The sequence below is a fragment of the Macrosteles quadrilineatus genome, unplaced genomic scaffold (genome assembly GCF_028750875.1).
Source record: "Macrosteles quadrilineatus isolate MER2022 unplaced genomic scaffold, UCM_ALF_1.0 Scaffold_922__1_contigs__length_25785, whole genome shotgun sequence".
In the NCBI taxonomy this organism is placed as follows: Eukaryota; Metazoa; Arthropoda; class Insecta; order Hemiptera; family Cicadellidae; genus Macrosteles; species Macrosteles quadrilineatus.
Genome location: NW_026543515.1, coordinates 6,702 through 21,821, shown reverse-complemented (window position 1 = coordinate 21,821; position 15,120 = coordinate 6,702). Strand labels below are relative to the sequence as shown.

General features: G+C 39.8%; 1 protein-coding gene across 1 annotated transcript; it reads left to right on the top strand.

Moving 5' to 3' along the window:
• The first annotated feature begins 9,290 nt into the window (after nt 1-9,290).
• LOC128982659 (uncharacterized) lies at nt 9,291-12,548 on the top strand. Its single transcript, XM_054401605.1, has 3 exons — nt 9,291-9,497; nt 10,071-12,106; nt 12,341-12,548. Exons 1-3 carry the CDS (start codon nt 9,291-9,293, stop codon nt 12,546-12,548), a joined length of 2,451 nt encoding a protein of 816 aa, XP_054257580.1.
• The last annotated feature ends 2,572 nt before the right edge of the window (nt 12,549-15,120 follow it).

The window sequence follows — 15,120 nt, the reverse complement described above, 5'->3', positions numbered from 1 at the left end:
TTAGGGAATATTTGTGCGGAAATTCTACATAGGTTTTCCGGGGTATTTTTGTTATAGTACACAAACTAGAAAGAATCAATTTATAATGTGAACTCTTACCTTAGCAATCCTTATTGTGGTTATCCGATATTAATTTCGAACCCAAAGGCTAAAATAATTTATAGAAAGAATCATTACACATTTTTAACAGTCAATTTTTTATCAAATTTTATTCAAGCATAAATACGTATTAGCTACTCTACTTGTTGTCTAAGTTAATAGGGTCCACATCCAAATATCAGCAGATGCCTTGTAATAATTTATACCAGGTAATGCATCTCTCAGGTTTTTTTACAGACAATGACTCTAAACAGTCAACTACAAGCACTTAGCGAATCTCCCGAAACAGTACAGCTCAAGGACCTCGTTGGTCGTACACCAACAATCATTGTCGGCGCTCGAAGAGTAAAAACGAGATATGGTAGGATGGTGATCATCGTTGATATCCGGGGGGGGGGGGAGATTCTATCCGCGGTTTCCTGCCACACAAATACGCAACAGCTCTGGAAAATTCGGACTTGGAAACCCTCATCAGTGAGGGGTACAAACTTCAAGTCAGCGGGAAGGGACCCGTTTCTGATGTCGTTATCTTTCAATAGTTTAATTAATAGTACAAATAAAGTTAGTGTTCTCTATCTTTTGTTATCATTTACCCAAATAGTACTCAATCATGACGTCACACACTAATCAATATCACACGTCACAACCAATTAATCTGCTAAAATAGATAAGTTAACCTCTAAGGTCACAATAACAAGCTTATTTTGACCTCTTTCACTCTATCAGTTCAAGGTCAAGGTTGGACCATACTCTCCCATAGCCTACTGTGGTAAAGTACAAAAAGTGACGCATTACTATCCCGTGCCAGGACATAGGTTTTTGGCTTGCGATCGGTGTTTTGGGGTCATTGAAAAAACTCAAATTGATTGAACGTGTTTTTGTTCCAAATGAGTATCATACTCACATAAAAAAAAACTGTTCTAAAAAGTTCAGTACGGCTCATGTTAGACAAGATATGATTTTTTACTTTGCCAGCTCACTAAATATGATTTTTTTTAAGATGGTTAATGACAAAAAGAACAGTTCTTTGTGATTAAATAGAACATATTTGAGTACGACATTAAACATAGTGATGAAGTTTGGGTTTCTAAAAGAACGAACTTTACAGACAACCCTGTTACCAAGTTCAAAATCAGTAAGTTTCTAGACTGCACTCCATTTTACTACCCAGTAAATAAGATGTATGAATCCAGTTTTCCGTTGAAAGCAGTTAAATATAATGATGTGAAGCTCTAGTGGAAAAATATGTTCCAAGCTGTGATATGTCGTTTTACAATCCGTTGTTTGCTAATGAAGAAGCACCAGCCGCAGAAGTTGACAAAGACACTGATGCCCAAGATAATGATGTAGACTGCTGACCACCTCTGATTACCTTCCATAACCTAAATGATCTCTTTTTATCCTTAAAATATTTTTTGAAGCTGGCAAAAATGTGAAATTATAACATAACAAGTGTTTTTGATGTTTTTTTCTTTACTAAACCTGGAATAAAAAAGTGAGTTTTTTAGGTTGGCGCAAGATAGAGCCAGCCTCCACTTACAGTATATTATATATATATATATATATACATTTTCTACACAATTGAGTGTTTCCTAGTTTTGAAAATGCGTAAAATATTAGGACCTTACCCCATTTTTCCAATAAACAAAAATTTCTAATTAATACAAAAAAACTTAATTGTAATTGTTTTTTTTAGTTTTCCGACCGTTTGAATGATGTAAGGATATGTTCATCAGCTTCTCTAAAAACTTTATTTTTAGAAAGTTAAACACAGCTTTGTTTTCAATACTGTCTGTGTTAGCACTGTCTTCTGAAGAATATAATTTATCTAAGATATTCTAGGAGGTTAGCAACGTATTTTCCCTAAGAGCTTTGAAAGTACTTTCTGGCATGACGTTAATTAACACAGGAGTCCAAAATTAATGTTATGAATTATTAATGGCAAATCAAGAGTAATGTCACTACCATAAGCATAGGCTTAAGTTGTCTAATGTATGGTAACAATGTGGTTATACCACAAACCCTTAAACAAAAAGTGTTAAGTATTATCCATAAAGGTCATGTTGGAGTTGTGAGATCAAAAATGTTGGCCAGATCATACGTCTGGTGGTTGAACATGGATGGTGACATTGAGCGGTTTAATCAAACTTGTTCTTTTTGTAAGTTGACGCAAAATGCCGTCTCACTCCAGTGAGAGTTTCTTGGCCTAGTTCTAACAGGGCTTTGCATAGGGTGAATATTGATTTCCTTGCAAATGATCATCATACATTTTTGCTTTTGGTTGATGATTACAGTAAATGGTTTGAGTGCTGGATTGTAAAATTGTAATAGTTTGTTTGGAGAAATGTTTATCCTTTAGCTTATTTGAGTCGGTTCTTTTATCCTGAAGTAGTAGTTAGTGACAATGGTCCTCCATTCAACTCTGTTGAGTATTCAAGTTATCTAGCTTCACGTAATATCAAAGTGATTTTTTCTCCACCAACCACAATCGAATGGTTGGTTAAGTGCAAACGCTTAAGAAAAGTTTATTACGTTGTGTTGTATCCAATCGAGTGACATCAAGTTTGTCAGTGCAAGGTCGCTTAAACAAATACCTATACAATTATAGACATACCCCTACTTCAACTAAGCAGTTGAGCCCTGCAGAATTAATGTTTAAGTTTGTTTCAAGAACTGAGACTACTATGCCAAAACCTCCCACCGGGAGAGGAGAAGCCCGAAGCCTACAATCAAAGAAAAAACTGAGAGAGTTTTTTGTGAACGATAAAGTTTTAACAAATATTGTTATCAGGGGAGAAAGTGGATGCCTGCGCACATCATGACTAAGGCAGGCTCTGTTTTTTATTTGGTTAAGCTTGTTAATGGTAGTGTGAATCGAAAAAAGGGTTCATGTGAATCAAATTAAAATAAGCTTTTTGGATGACTCATTACATCCATGTTTTGAAACATTAACAACGGTGTAGAGTGGATTAATAAGGAGCTCAAGTATAGATTCCTAGATGGTTTCAAAGGATGTTCGCTTTGCGTGTTGATTTACGTTGTAAAACCCAAATGTTGACCAGAAAGGTTCCTAACCTATGTCCGAGAAAATGTGAAAATTCCGCTCTTTTGTAAAAGAACCAACTTGGTGTAAGTGATTCGACCGCCGCAAGTCCACGTTTTACGAAGTCGGATGCCTAAACATTACCAGAAATTTGGAAAATATCCGGCCAATGAAGATCGGCAGCACTCTGCGCTAAAACCACTGTAGGCAGGCCAAGCTGCGCCTCCGAGTCAAGAAGTTCTCAAGAAGCATAAAGTGTAAGCACCCCTAACTTACACTTTGACGAAACATTTCACCTCTTGTGATCCAGCAGTGGTTGCCTGAGATGCTGTTTTGGAAACTAAAATGCTCTCCAATTGCCTTGAAACCTTGGTTCTAACAGGCTTCTAAGCAAGTATTTGTCTGGTTTAAAAACTGATAAAATTGAAAAGTAGTTTAAATTATTGTGTGGTAAACCAATGGTTATGCAAAAAATGAAAGAGTGCAGCAGGAATGAGCGTCTGGACATTTTTGGAAAGAATTTATCAATGGAGAGGGGATTATCCATAAACAAGAATACTTACTAGATAATTTCTCACATGAGAGTCTTGAAGCTCAAAGATTTGTTTGGGAAGGGACGGTTCAACGCAGTTGGGTTAAAAAATAACAATTTAAAAACAAATGATTCATTATGCAAGGTTTTCAAGATCAAAGTATCACGAAGCTCTGGAAGTATAAAAAAGAAAAACTCGCCGTCTAAACGAAGGTATGGGCGGTAAAGTGTAGCTACAGTATTACTAACGTGTAACCAAAAGGAACTGCACTCACCGGGTAGGATGTGTCTGACTTGGCTGGTGGCTGGGACGAGACTGGACTGACTAACTGAGCTCTCCGTTGCCGTTGCCGCTCGCTCTTGCCTTCCCCCACCCCGCTCGCGGCCCGACACTAGCGCCTGGCGAGGCAAGGGCCGTTCCGAGAATCGTTCGGGATGAGGAGGGGTCAACGTTTCCTCCCTCAGCCCAGTACTTTTCCACTCTTTATGTTACTACTGTACTTCCATAATCCAAAACAAATAAAACGATCTTCTCTCCATGTTCAATACGTCGTTTATTATGTATAAGGTCAAAAAAATTATTAGGTTGTCTATTTTTGATCGTTACATACTCCTCTGTTTTCGTAAAAAAAAAACAAAAAAAACAGTAAAAAAGACGTATACTTGTTGTGATGCAACAGAAATCCTAATCTTCTTACGAAAGTTCGCTCTCCATGGGCAAACGTAACGTTTTATATTTTTCATTTTTTTTTGTATTTTGTATTTTATTAAACCGCATTGTAACCGTCTTTTTCGGTCCTCCAAATAAATTAACATAGATACAGTAGTAAGATTAATATTTACATGAACACATGCTGTACTTCAATTTAAACAAACAGACAATAAATTATGCATACACAAAAGAACGAACATTAGATTAGTATTTTGATTACATTAATAAAGTTTAACCAAACCAAACTTAACCAAACCTTTAACCAAACCAAATATACTAATAGCCTCATTTATTTCCATCTGAGTGATAATTACACCAACAATATTTATATATGCGGTAGGTAGCATATAATAATAGCGTGTTTCTACTATATACTGTATATTATAGAAGAATTTCTGTTTTTGTTTTAAGCAACAAACATCAAATGGTCGCCAGGTGGAACAAGAACATCAATATTTCGTCCTATGATGTCCTACTGTTTCCCATACATGTCCCTGCCCCAAAGAAATCAGATGGGAAGTCTGCGGGAAGAGGCCATTGGTATCTGGTGGCCGCTTTCATGAGGGAGAAATTAATCAGGAGCTTTGACTCTCTGGGACAGGAATATCCCTCACGACTTCGGCAATGCGTCAATTACATCGAATGGGAGACCTGCCGGATCGGCCATAAAATTGACCGCAGAGAGTTGACCCTGAAAGGGAATCCGGGTGGTTTAGAGCTTCAGTCGAACACCATTGACTGTGGGTTTTTCCTCTGCTATTACGCAAATTGTATCGTCACGTGATTAGATCCCACAACCGTGAAGGCCCCATCTAGCAAGGAGCTTAGAAAATGGGTATCCACTGTACTAAGGAGGGATGGAGTGCGGACCGCTGGTGCCGAGCGAGCGAAACCCGCCGAAGACCTTTTTAATGGACCACCTGCGACTTACACCGAAGGGGAGCTTCAGAGAGGTCTGCAGCTGCAGATGGCGACGATGTTGGAGGATTTGCAAAATGAGATGGTAAACCTCAAAATCGACCCCGACGGAGACGAGGAAGACCCGTTCAAGGACGTCGTAAATATGTACGAAGTCTGTGGTTCAATGGAAGCGGGACATGATTTCGTTGTCGTAGATAAACCCTCATGCTTCGGAGATGGAAGACCAACCTCCCCAGCTTTGTCCATTAACGCGGAGGCTGACTTGTTGGAAGCCATCCTTGACGCCTCTAGTGATCGGGTGAAGACGCCCCGAGATTGATCAGAGACCCAAGAGCTGTTACCAAATGAAGCGCCGGTAAAAGAGCACCCGGAGGCTATCGACCTAGGAAGCCAGGGAGAAACGAGGGGCTCGGAAGGAATACTGCTTACCCTGGTTGTGCAAAGTTGTCTAGGGAGGCCAGACCCGAGCTGCGCCGGCAGGGATGACTCACGACCGAAGCGGGGGTATCCTCTAAGGGACCCGGCGACAGTTTGTGTAAAGCGCTCGGCTGACCAGAAGCCGAGGATGAAAAGGAGGAAGATGTGGGTGACGCTTGGCGATGGGTCGAGGAAACGAGTCAACGTGAAGAGGCTGGGCCTACCCGTGTTCAAGCCATTTGGTTGATCACCGAGACGGGCGAGATGAACTCGAATAGAAGAAAGAAGTTTTGTTTTATTTTATACCCCAGGGGGCTTGTTTATTTACTTTGAGTGTTAAAGAATGAGGTTTAAAGGTCATCGGTCGAAGTTTGGTTCTCTTAATATGCGTACTATTTCCTTGACTGGAACATTGTCCACATCATCGTCGCTTGGCCACTTGAACTTCTTTTCTTCCAAGAATCTTTCCAAGAACTTAACCGCTACAGTTTTTGCATTTCCTTCGCCGTTAATTGACAAATTGTCCCACATAGTTTTTCGGTTCACCGTTAATCATATATGGCACGACTACCCACTGGCTTTGTCTGAGATTGTCTAGATCTAGTTGCAGAGGTGCCTCTTCAACGGGAAATTCTTCTAGGGCGTGCACTCCTTCTAGGTCTTCCTCAACGTCGTCGCCTTCTTCGGACTCGTAATCGGATCTTTTCTTTTTTTTAGTCCTCAATTCGTCCATTTCCTTTCTTGCTTTTTGTCTACCTTCCCGCAATCGTTCCCTTTCCTCCTTCTCATTTTCTGTTCTTAATTTATCTTCTTCTTTTTGCTGATAGACATTTTTCCATTCTGCAGACGTTGCCGTGCTTGGAAATTTCAGTTTTTTTCTGATGGTTTTTGACTTTGGGGGCTTCTGTTCAGGCCAGTAAAGCGCGTCTTTAAATGGTGTCGTAATTTTTGCGTTCATATTTTGCGGGTTCAAGGTCGGTGTTTTTGGGTGAGGATTGATTCGGTGTTTCCGGAGGGATCATTATGGAGTTTTGGTCACACTGCGAATTAGGGGTCTGTGGGAAATTGGCAGGTGAGCTTAGATTTAAAAGAACAGATTGGTTTGATAAGTTGGATAGGTTGAATGAGAGGGGAGAGGGAATATCAATCGGGGAAGAGGTTGTGGGATCAAGATGGGAACATGATGGTTCGGTGTTAAGATATAAATTTGGGTTTGTCGATTGTCCCAACAGTGGATTTTTTTATGCAGGGTTGATTTGTTCTGTGTATTTGCTTTCGACTTTAATTACCGGCACTTCAAGTTCGATAGGGAAACTAATATCTTCATTCACAAGAAAGTCAACAGCCACTTCCGTCCCATCGGCAATTACGTACGCCTCTATAATAATTATATTTTTAAGGGGTTACTTAAGTCCGTACAAAGCGGGAAAGTACTTGGAATACAATTAAAGAGCCGTGATTAAAACATTATTTTGGTGTGAAGTCTCAAAAACGTAGTTCTGGTAAACTTGTTATTTTGGACCGGTTTTACTAAAATGTAATAGAAAACTCAACAACGGACTTTAGCCAACACATCTAGATGAATAATAAGTTTTGATTTCACACCGACACTGTTAATATTTGTAAATTAAACTATTTGTAACACAATTGAAACGCTCATGTTGAAAGTTAAACTCCGTAAATTCGTCACGGAGTTTAGATTCACGCAGTTTATTTCTGCTAAATAAAGTGATCCTAATTTAACTTTTAATAAATTTTTTAATCAACTAAATGAATGCATAAGAGTAGGAAAAGCTATACTTTAGGCCACCAATCAGAGAGCAGCATTTCATCCCCACCCCTCCCCCTAGGCCACGCCCCCTTTTGGTCCCACGTGGTCTAACCTCACTTTTGCGCCAAACAACATAACCTTACTTTCCCGCCAAACGAAAAAAAACACTCTCCTTCCCGCCAAGTAATATAACCTCACTTTTATTTTACCGCCAAACGAAAAAATCACCTTCCCGCCAAGTAATATAACCTCACTTTTATTTTCGCGCCAATTTCTACCAAACGAAAAAAACTTCTTACCTTCCCGCCAAATAACATAACCTCACTTTTATTTTCGCGCCAAACGAAAAAAAACACCTTCCCGCCAAGTAACATAACCTCACTTTTATTTTCGCGCCAAACGAAAAAATCACTTTCCCGCCAAGTGACATAACCTAACTTTCGCGCCAAATGAAAAAAATCTCACCTTACCGCTAAGTAATATAACCTCACTTTTATTATCGCGCCAAACAACGTAACCTTCCCGCCAAGCCTCACTTTACGTATTGCGTAGGTTCCCGCCAACTTATATAACCTCCGTAATGATTAACTCTTGCCAAATGAAATATCCTCCACAAAGCTGTGTTCTGAATAATTACACAGATTGTTTGGTCTAAAATATGTTTTAATGCTACTATATCTACGATTTATATTTACATTATTCTAAAAATATTTACAAACACTAAACTAAACTTCTTCTTCTTCATCATCTTCATGGTTCTGTAACAAAACAAGGAAGTGTTAATGGTGTGTATCCTGGTTGCTGATTGGTTGTAATAAGCTTGTACCTGATTGGTCATAAATAGGTGATCTGTTGTGTGATTGGCCAATTTTTGCTATTTAAACTTTTTAGTACTTATTTTCTTTCACTTTGCTCTTGGCAATTGAACGTGTTGGACGTGTGCTCTTGTGTTTGATGTTTTGAGGTTATGTTTGAAAGTTATTTCTAGTGTTAAATGTTAGTTTGATTATTTACGGTACATCAGTGGTAAGTAAACTTTGTTTCTTTATTGTAACGTATTGTGCAATCGGTGTGCTATATTCAGCTTTGTGTGCGCGCAGCTGTGTCCCCACCACATCTTGTGTCTCTGTGTTGTGGTGTGCAATCGGTGTGCTATATTTAGCTGTGTGCGCGCGCAGGTCGTGTCCCCTCTAGATCTTGTGTCTCCGCGTCTCTTTTACTTTGCTCTAGGCGTTTGACGACGATGGATGTTAGTATGGCTGATAACGTATCTGATGAAGTAGTTGAACCCGTAAAAGTAGTTGAGCCTGTTAATTTGATTAGTACTGATCAAACTTATGTAAATAAATTTAGATTGTATGGGAGTAAAACTGTATTTAAATTCACCAATCCGCCTCCAGAGACTAATGAGATTGATTGGTTGAGACAGGGGTTTGCACAAATTGTAAATAGTATGAAAGAACAAGCTTTTGAAAATGATCAACTTGGGTTTACTTTGGAGAGTCTCAACTTGAAATCAAAAGCACCAGGCTATGTAAATTTTCGCCCGGCTACTGAAATTGATGAAAATGTTTTGTGGCAAATCTTTGGTGGTATTGTGCAATCAAACTCTGAAACTATAAAGTCTACTGACACATTTAAAGTGGAATGTACTAGGATTAACCTTCCTGTAGGTTCTGGGAGAGTAAGGCCGGGGTTTTATAATACTTTTGATGAGGAATGCAAGGCAAGGAAAGGAATTGTTGTCATTAATAATAAAGATAAATTGTGTTTGCCCCGTGCAATTGTAGTGGCTATGGCCAATGTAAGTAAAGATCCTGATTATAATGCAGTTAGGAAGGATAGGGCAAATAGGCAAACAATCAGAGCTCAGGAACTTGTGCGTCGAGCCAGGGTTGAAATGCCAGAGGGTGGAGCAGGGATCCCGGAACTTGAAAAATTTCAAGGGTTTTTAAGGGACTACAAAATTGTTGTGTACAACTATGACAGCAAAGGTCGTGATGTATACTTTGAGGGAAATGTAGAAAATGTAAAATTCACACTAAATTTACTGTTTCACGATGGACACTACAATGTAATTAATAGTTTAACTGCTGCTTTTGTTTGTGCATATTTTTGTGAAGCTTGCCACGTCCCGTATGATCACAAAGGTAAGCACAGATGTTCAAATATTTGCCCACAGTGCCAGACTATTTCACCTCCCTGTGTAGAGGAGTATGGAGGTATTCTGTGCCCAAAATGTAACATGACCTACCGAAACCAGGAATGTTTTATTGCGCATCAAGCTGACAAGTGTAAAAATGTAAAGAAATGTCTCGATTGTGGGAAATTGGTCTGGATTAAAGAACGGTCCAAACCTCATAAATGTGGCGAAGTATACTGCAAACCGTGTGGTTCTTTTGAAGACCCTAACCACAAATGCTATATGAAACCTGACACGAGAAAGCCTAAGTCAAAAGATTTTTTGTTTATTTTCTTTGACTTGGAAACACGTCAAGATGAGTCCCTTCCCTCAAATACTGATGCTAAGGTCCATAAAGTAAACTTGTGTGTATCACAACAGTTTTGCTATCAGTGTATTGAGGCTAAATTTTGTATGGCCTGTAAAAATCGAACAAGAGTCTTTAAATCTGAACCAGTCACTCAGTTCATGGACTATGTGATGCAAGTCCGTAAAAAGTTCAAAGATGTCTGTGTCATTGCACACAATGGGCAGGGCTTTGATTTTCAATTTTTGCTCAAGCATGTGCTGGAGGATACAAAGTTCACTCCGAAACTTGTAATGCGGGGAACTAAGGTCATTTTGATGGAGATTGACAATGTGAGGTTTGTTGATTCACTTAGTTATTTCCCTATGCCTCTAGCTGCCCTGCCCAAGGCCTTTGACCTGCCCCCGGAAAAGAAGAAAGGCTATTTCCCCCACCTCTTTAACACTCTTGAGAATCAAAATTATGTGGGCCCTATGCCGGCAAAGGAGTTTTACTGTCCAGAATCTATGTTTGAAAAATCACACAAAGATTTTGAAAACTGGTATAATGATCAGGTTGCAAACCGCGTTACATTTGACTTTAAGAAAGAAATCCTCGAGTATTGTATCTCGGATGTTGATATCTTGGCTCAAGCCTGTTTAAAGTTCCGTTCAATTTTCCTGGAAGAGTGTAATGTGGACCCGTTTCTCGAGGCTGTAACCATTGCCAGCGCATGCAATTTAGCTTTTCGCAGGAACTTTTTAAAGAAAAATACTATCGGCATCGTTCCTAAAAACGGCTATAGGCTTATAGACGCCCAATCGGCAATTGCGTTACAGTGGCTATCGTGGGAAGAGGGCAAACGTGGAGTTAGAATTGAACACGCTGGCCGTGGGAAAGAAGTTAAGATCAATGGAATGAAAGTTGATGGGTATGATGGTCAAAATATTTATGAATTTCAAGGCTGCTACTTCCATGGCTGCCCTAAATGCTTTCTCTACGACCGTGAACTTGCTTTGAAAGAGGACCCCTCTGACTCACTCTATTTGCGGTATGAACGGACCAAATCGAAAATAGCAAAGTTGGGCGATAACGTTGTACAAATGTGGGAATGTGAATTTAGAAAGTTAAAAAAGACGGAAAACCTTAAACACCTAGAAAAGCTGCCGATCCTCAACAATTTACCTCTGAACCCGAGGCAAGCATTTTTTGGGGGGAGAACCGGGAACGCTAAAACCTATCACAAATGCGCCGAAGGGGAAACCATTGAATACGTGGATGTATGCTCTCTCTATCCCTGGGTATGTAAATATGGCAAGTACCCTGTAGGCCATCCAACGATCTATGTAGGTGATAGAGAGTGTAGACAGAGAGGTCTTCATGTCGAAGGCTTATTAAAGTGTAAAGTACTCCCACCACGCGATCTTTACCATCCTGTGCTCCCGGCCAAAATGAATGACAAGTTAATGTTTGTTTTGTGTGCGACTTGTGGAGATGGTCAGATTCAAAGTGATTGCGACCATGAAAGTGGTGACAGAGCACTAATTGGGACCTGGACCATGGACGAAGTTCGTAAAGCCGTAGAAAAGGGTTATGTTGTACTCAACATGTATGAACTTTGGGAGTATAAGGTAGCCACATATGAAAATGGGGGATTGTTCACTGACTTTATAAATAAATTTTTAAAAATGAAACAGGAAGCATCCGGGTTCCCAGGCTGGTGTGAAACCGATGAGGACAAAAATAAGTACATTGACGATTATTTTAAAAAAGAGGGTGTCCAGCTGGAAAAAGATAAAATTGTAAAGAATGGTGGCTTGAGGTCATTGGCTAAACTGATGTTGAACTCGTTTTGGGGAAAATTTGGTCAGCGTGAAAATCAGACCAAAGCTACAATTGTCAGGGACCCAAAAACACTTTTCAAAATGTTAACTAGCCCCGAAATAGATGTAAATAGAGTACAGATTGTCAATGATGAGGTTCTTGTTGTCAGCTGGGAGTACATTGATGAGGTTGGTGAGCCATTGCAAAATGTTAATGTTGTGGTGGCAGCTTACACTACTGCCCAAGCGAGATTGAAGCTCTATGAGCATCTAGATGCTTTGGGTGGTCAAGTGTTGTATTATGATACTGATTCTGTATTGTATGTATACAAGGGCGGTTTGTATAGAGTTCCCACGGGAGATTATCTAGGGGAAATGACCGATGAGTTGGCTGAGTATGGACCAGGTTCATATATAACAGAGTTTGTATCTGGAGGGCCAAAAACCTATGCATACCTCGTGTGGTCAACAAACAAACAAAAATTGATTCCCGTTTGTAAAGTAAAAGGGCTTACATTAAACATGAAAACTTCTAAAAAGATTGGATTTGACAGTTTGAAAGAGATGGTCCTTGGTGATGCTGCACAAACAATGGACATTGAGGAAAATAGAATCAGACGAACAAAGGATAGGAATATAGTTACAATCAGTGAGGTCAAACAGTTTAAAATTACGGGACCAAAAAGGAAACATAGTAGCAATTATGATACACTTCCATATGGGTTTAAAATTCAAAAAACTCACCAAAATCTCAACTCCTGAATCACTATCACTGTCACTCAACTCCTCCCAGTCCCCAATATCCACCTCGTTCCACCCGTTCCACCCTCCCGGTCCCCAATTGACCCCAAATTCCGAATCTGTGTCTGAATCGTTGTCTTCTTCAATCAAATTCAAAAATTCACATACTCTGCGATATAAATAATGTTGAACAAAATCACTAACGACCAGCATCAGAGAGATCATGTTGGACACTGAACACATGTTGCACATGCTGCACATGTGTTGCGCTCCCCTCTCCACTATCACTACATACCTTTATGGTGGCATATTCTGTGTTTCTTGGTGGTAACGGTGGTGGCCTGAGATCCAAGGGTCGAAGTTCTTCGTAGATTGGCTCCACCGGTCTAAGAAATACCACCCTTGTCTTGACGATAAACGGCGATGGCTCGTCGCGCTTGATAGAGAATATCCAGCCGAAACACGATGCTAAACACATGGTGGCTGGGATCCAACTGGAGTGGGGCTATTTTTGAATGTGTTTGTACATTGAGGCGCTCAAATTTGGAGGGACTTGAGCTACTCCTTGTGCATGTGTGAATGATGGTCACTGGCGCGGCTGACTAAAAAGCCCGTAAACCATGTGTGAAGGTCACTGGCACGGCTGACTAAAAAGCCTGTAAACCATGTATGAAGGTCACTGGCGCGGCCGAAAGGCCCGTAAACCATGTGTGGAGGGGTGAGTGTCATTCCACTTGGAACCTTCTCGCCACCATGTTGTCCCTACTTGAGCTCTCAGCTAGAATAATTACTGATAACATGTTTCTTTTGAGTGCTGTAAAGCAAGCAGCAATCCCACCTGTGATTAAAGATTACATATTCAATTACCACTATGAAAACTGTGGCTATGTCTACTACCATATTTGTTTTCTCGACAATGAAGAGTTTTGTAAGGATTGTGGAGAGGCAGCGAATATTTCTTTTCGACGGTTTGGAACAATTGTATGTGTAGCAAAATTTAAGACTCCAAGAGATAGATGTACCATCTGTGCAGCACGTCTATACAATTGGACCAGATTGAGAAGTTGTTCCTGTCTACAATCCTTGATCCCATCCTTGAGAAGGTGGTAAGAAAAATTTTGGGGAACGGAGACGGCAACTAGTTTGTTTTTGGAGGCCGTCACGAGCTGCGGCGGTGGAGGGGCCGCAGCTTTTCTGGGGGGCAAATAAAAAGACTATTCTATTTGGAACCTTCTTGCCATCATGTTGTCCTTGTCTGAGCTTTCAATTAGGGAAATTTGCACAAATGTTATCCTTTTCCCTTATGTAAAAGAAAGTGTTGATCTTCCATCAACGCTAAGGCAGGACATTTTGAACTGTCATAGAGAAAACTGTGGTTATGTAACCCTAAACTACTACGAGTCTTTTAGAGGCTCTAGTAGGTTATGTATTGACTGTGGAAGAATGGTTGATCTTCCTTCTCGCTTAAAGCGAAGAGGTAACTACATGTATCCAAAGTTTAAAGTCCCCAAAGAAACATGCCGCATTTGCATGAATCCGTTATTTATCTTCCATAAAGTCACTTGTAAATATTGTAAAAACTAAATGTTTGTAAAACAAAAAAAAATAAACGGAGGTGGCAACTAGTTTGTTTTTGGAGGCCATCACGAGCTGCGGCGGTGGAGGGGCCGCAGCATTTATAAAAACTTAATAAATTATCAATACACTGTCAAGTTGTATCATTTAAACAATGGATGTCAGACGTGCTATAGCTGAAGAGCTACACAAACCTGCTAGAAAAAATTACACTAGACGGAAAGTGACTCTTAAAGGGTTGAATAATTTGTACCAGGCCGATCTCGTAGAGATGCAGCCTTATGCAAAGCTAAATAAAGGTAATCGGTACATCATGACTATGATCAATTGTTTTTCAAAACTCGGGTTTGCAGTCCCGTTAAAAGATAAGACAGGTCCGGCAGTTGCCAAGGCACTTGAACCTATTTTGATAAAACATAAGATGAAACACTTTCAAACCGATCAAGGAACCGAATGGTTTAATAAACATATTGGTGCTCTCATGAAAAAGTATAAAATTAACCATTATTCTACGTTTTCTGATTTAAAAGCTAGTATCGTGGAAAGATATAACAGAACTTTGAAACAGTGGATGTGGAAAGAGTTTACCGCAAAGGGTACATATGAATGGTTGTCATTACTTCCTGATATTCTCAAACGATATAATAACTCGGTACATAAAACAATTGGTATGAAACCAAAAGATGTGAAACAAAAGAATGTAAAGGAAATATTAAAAAGGATAAACAAGAAGGGAAAAAGGGTGGCACCAAAATTTAAACTGGGGGATAGTGTTAGGATTAGCAAGTATAAAAGAGTTTTTACTAAAGGCTATCTGCCAAACTGGACAAACGAGGTTTTCACCATTTACGCCATCAAACCGACAAAACCACCTACATATGTACTCAAAGACCATAACGGTGAAATACTAAAGGGAGGGTTTTATGAACAGGAGCTAAATAAATCAAAGACCGGAGATGTATATTTAGTTGAAAGAGTGTTACAGCGGAAAGGAGATAAAATAAAAGTCAGATGGCTT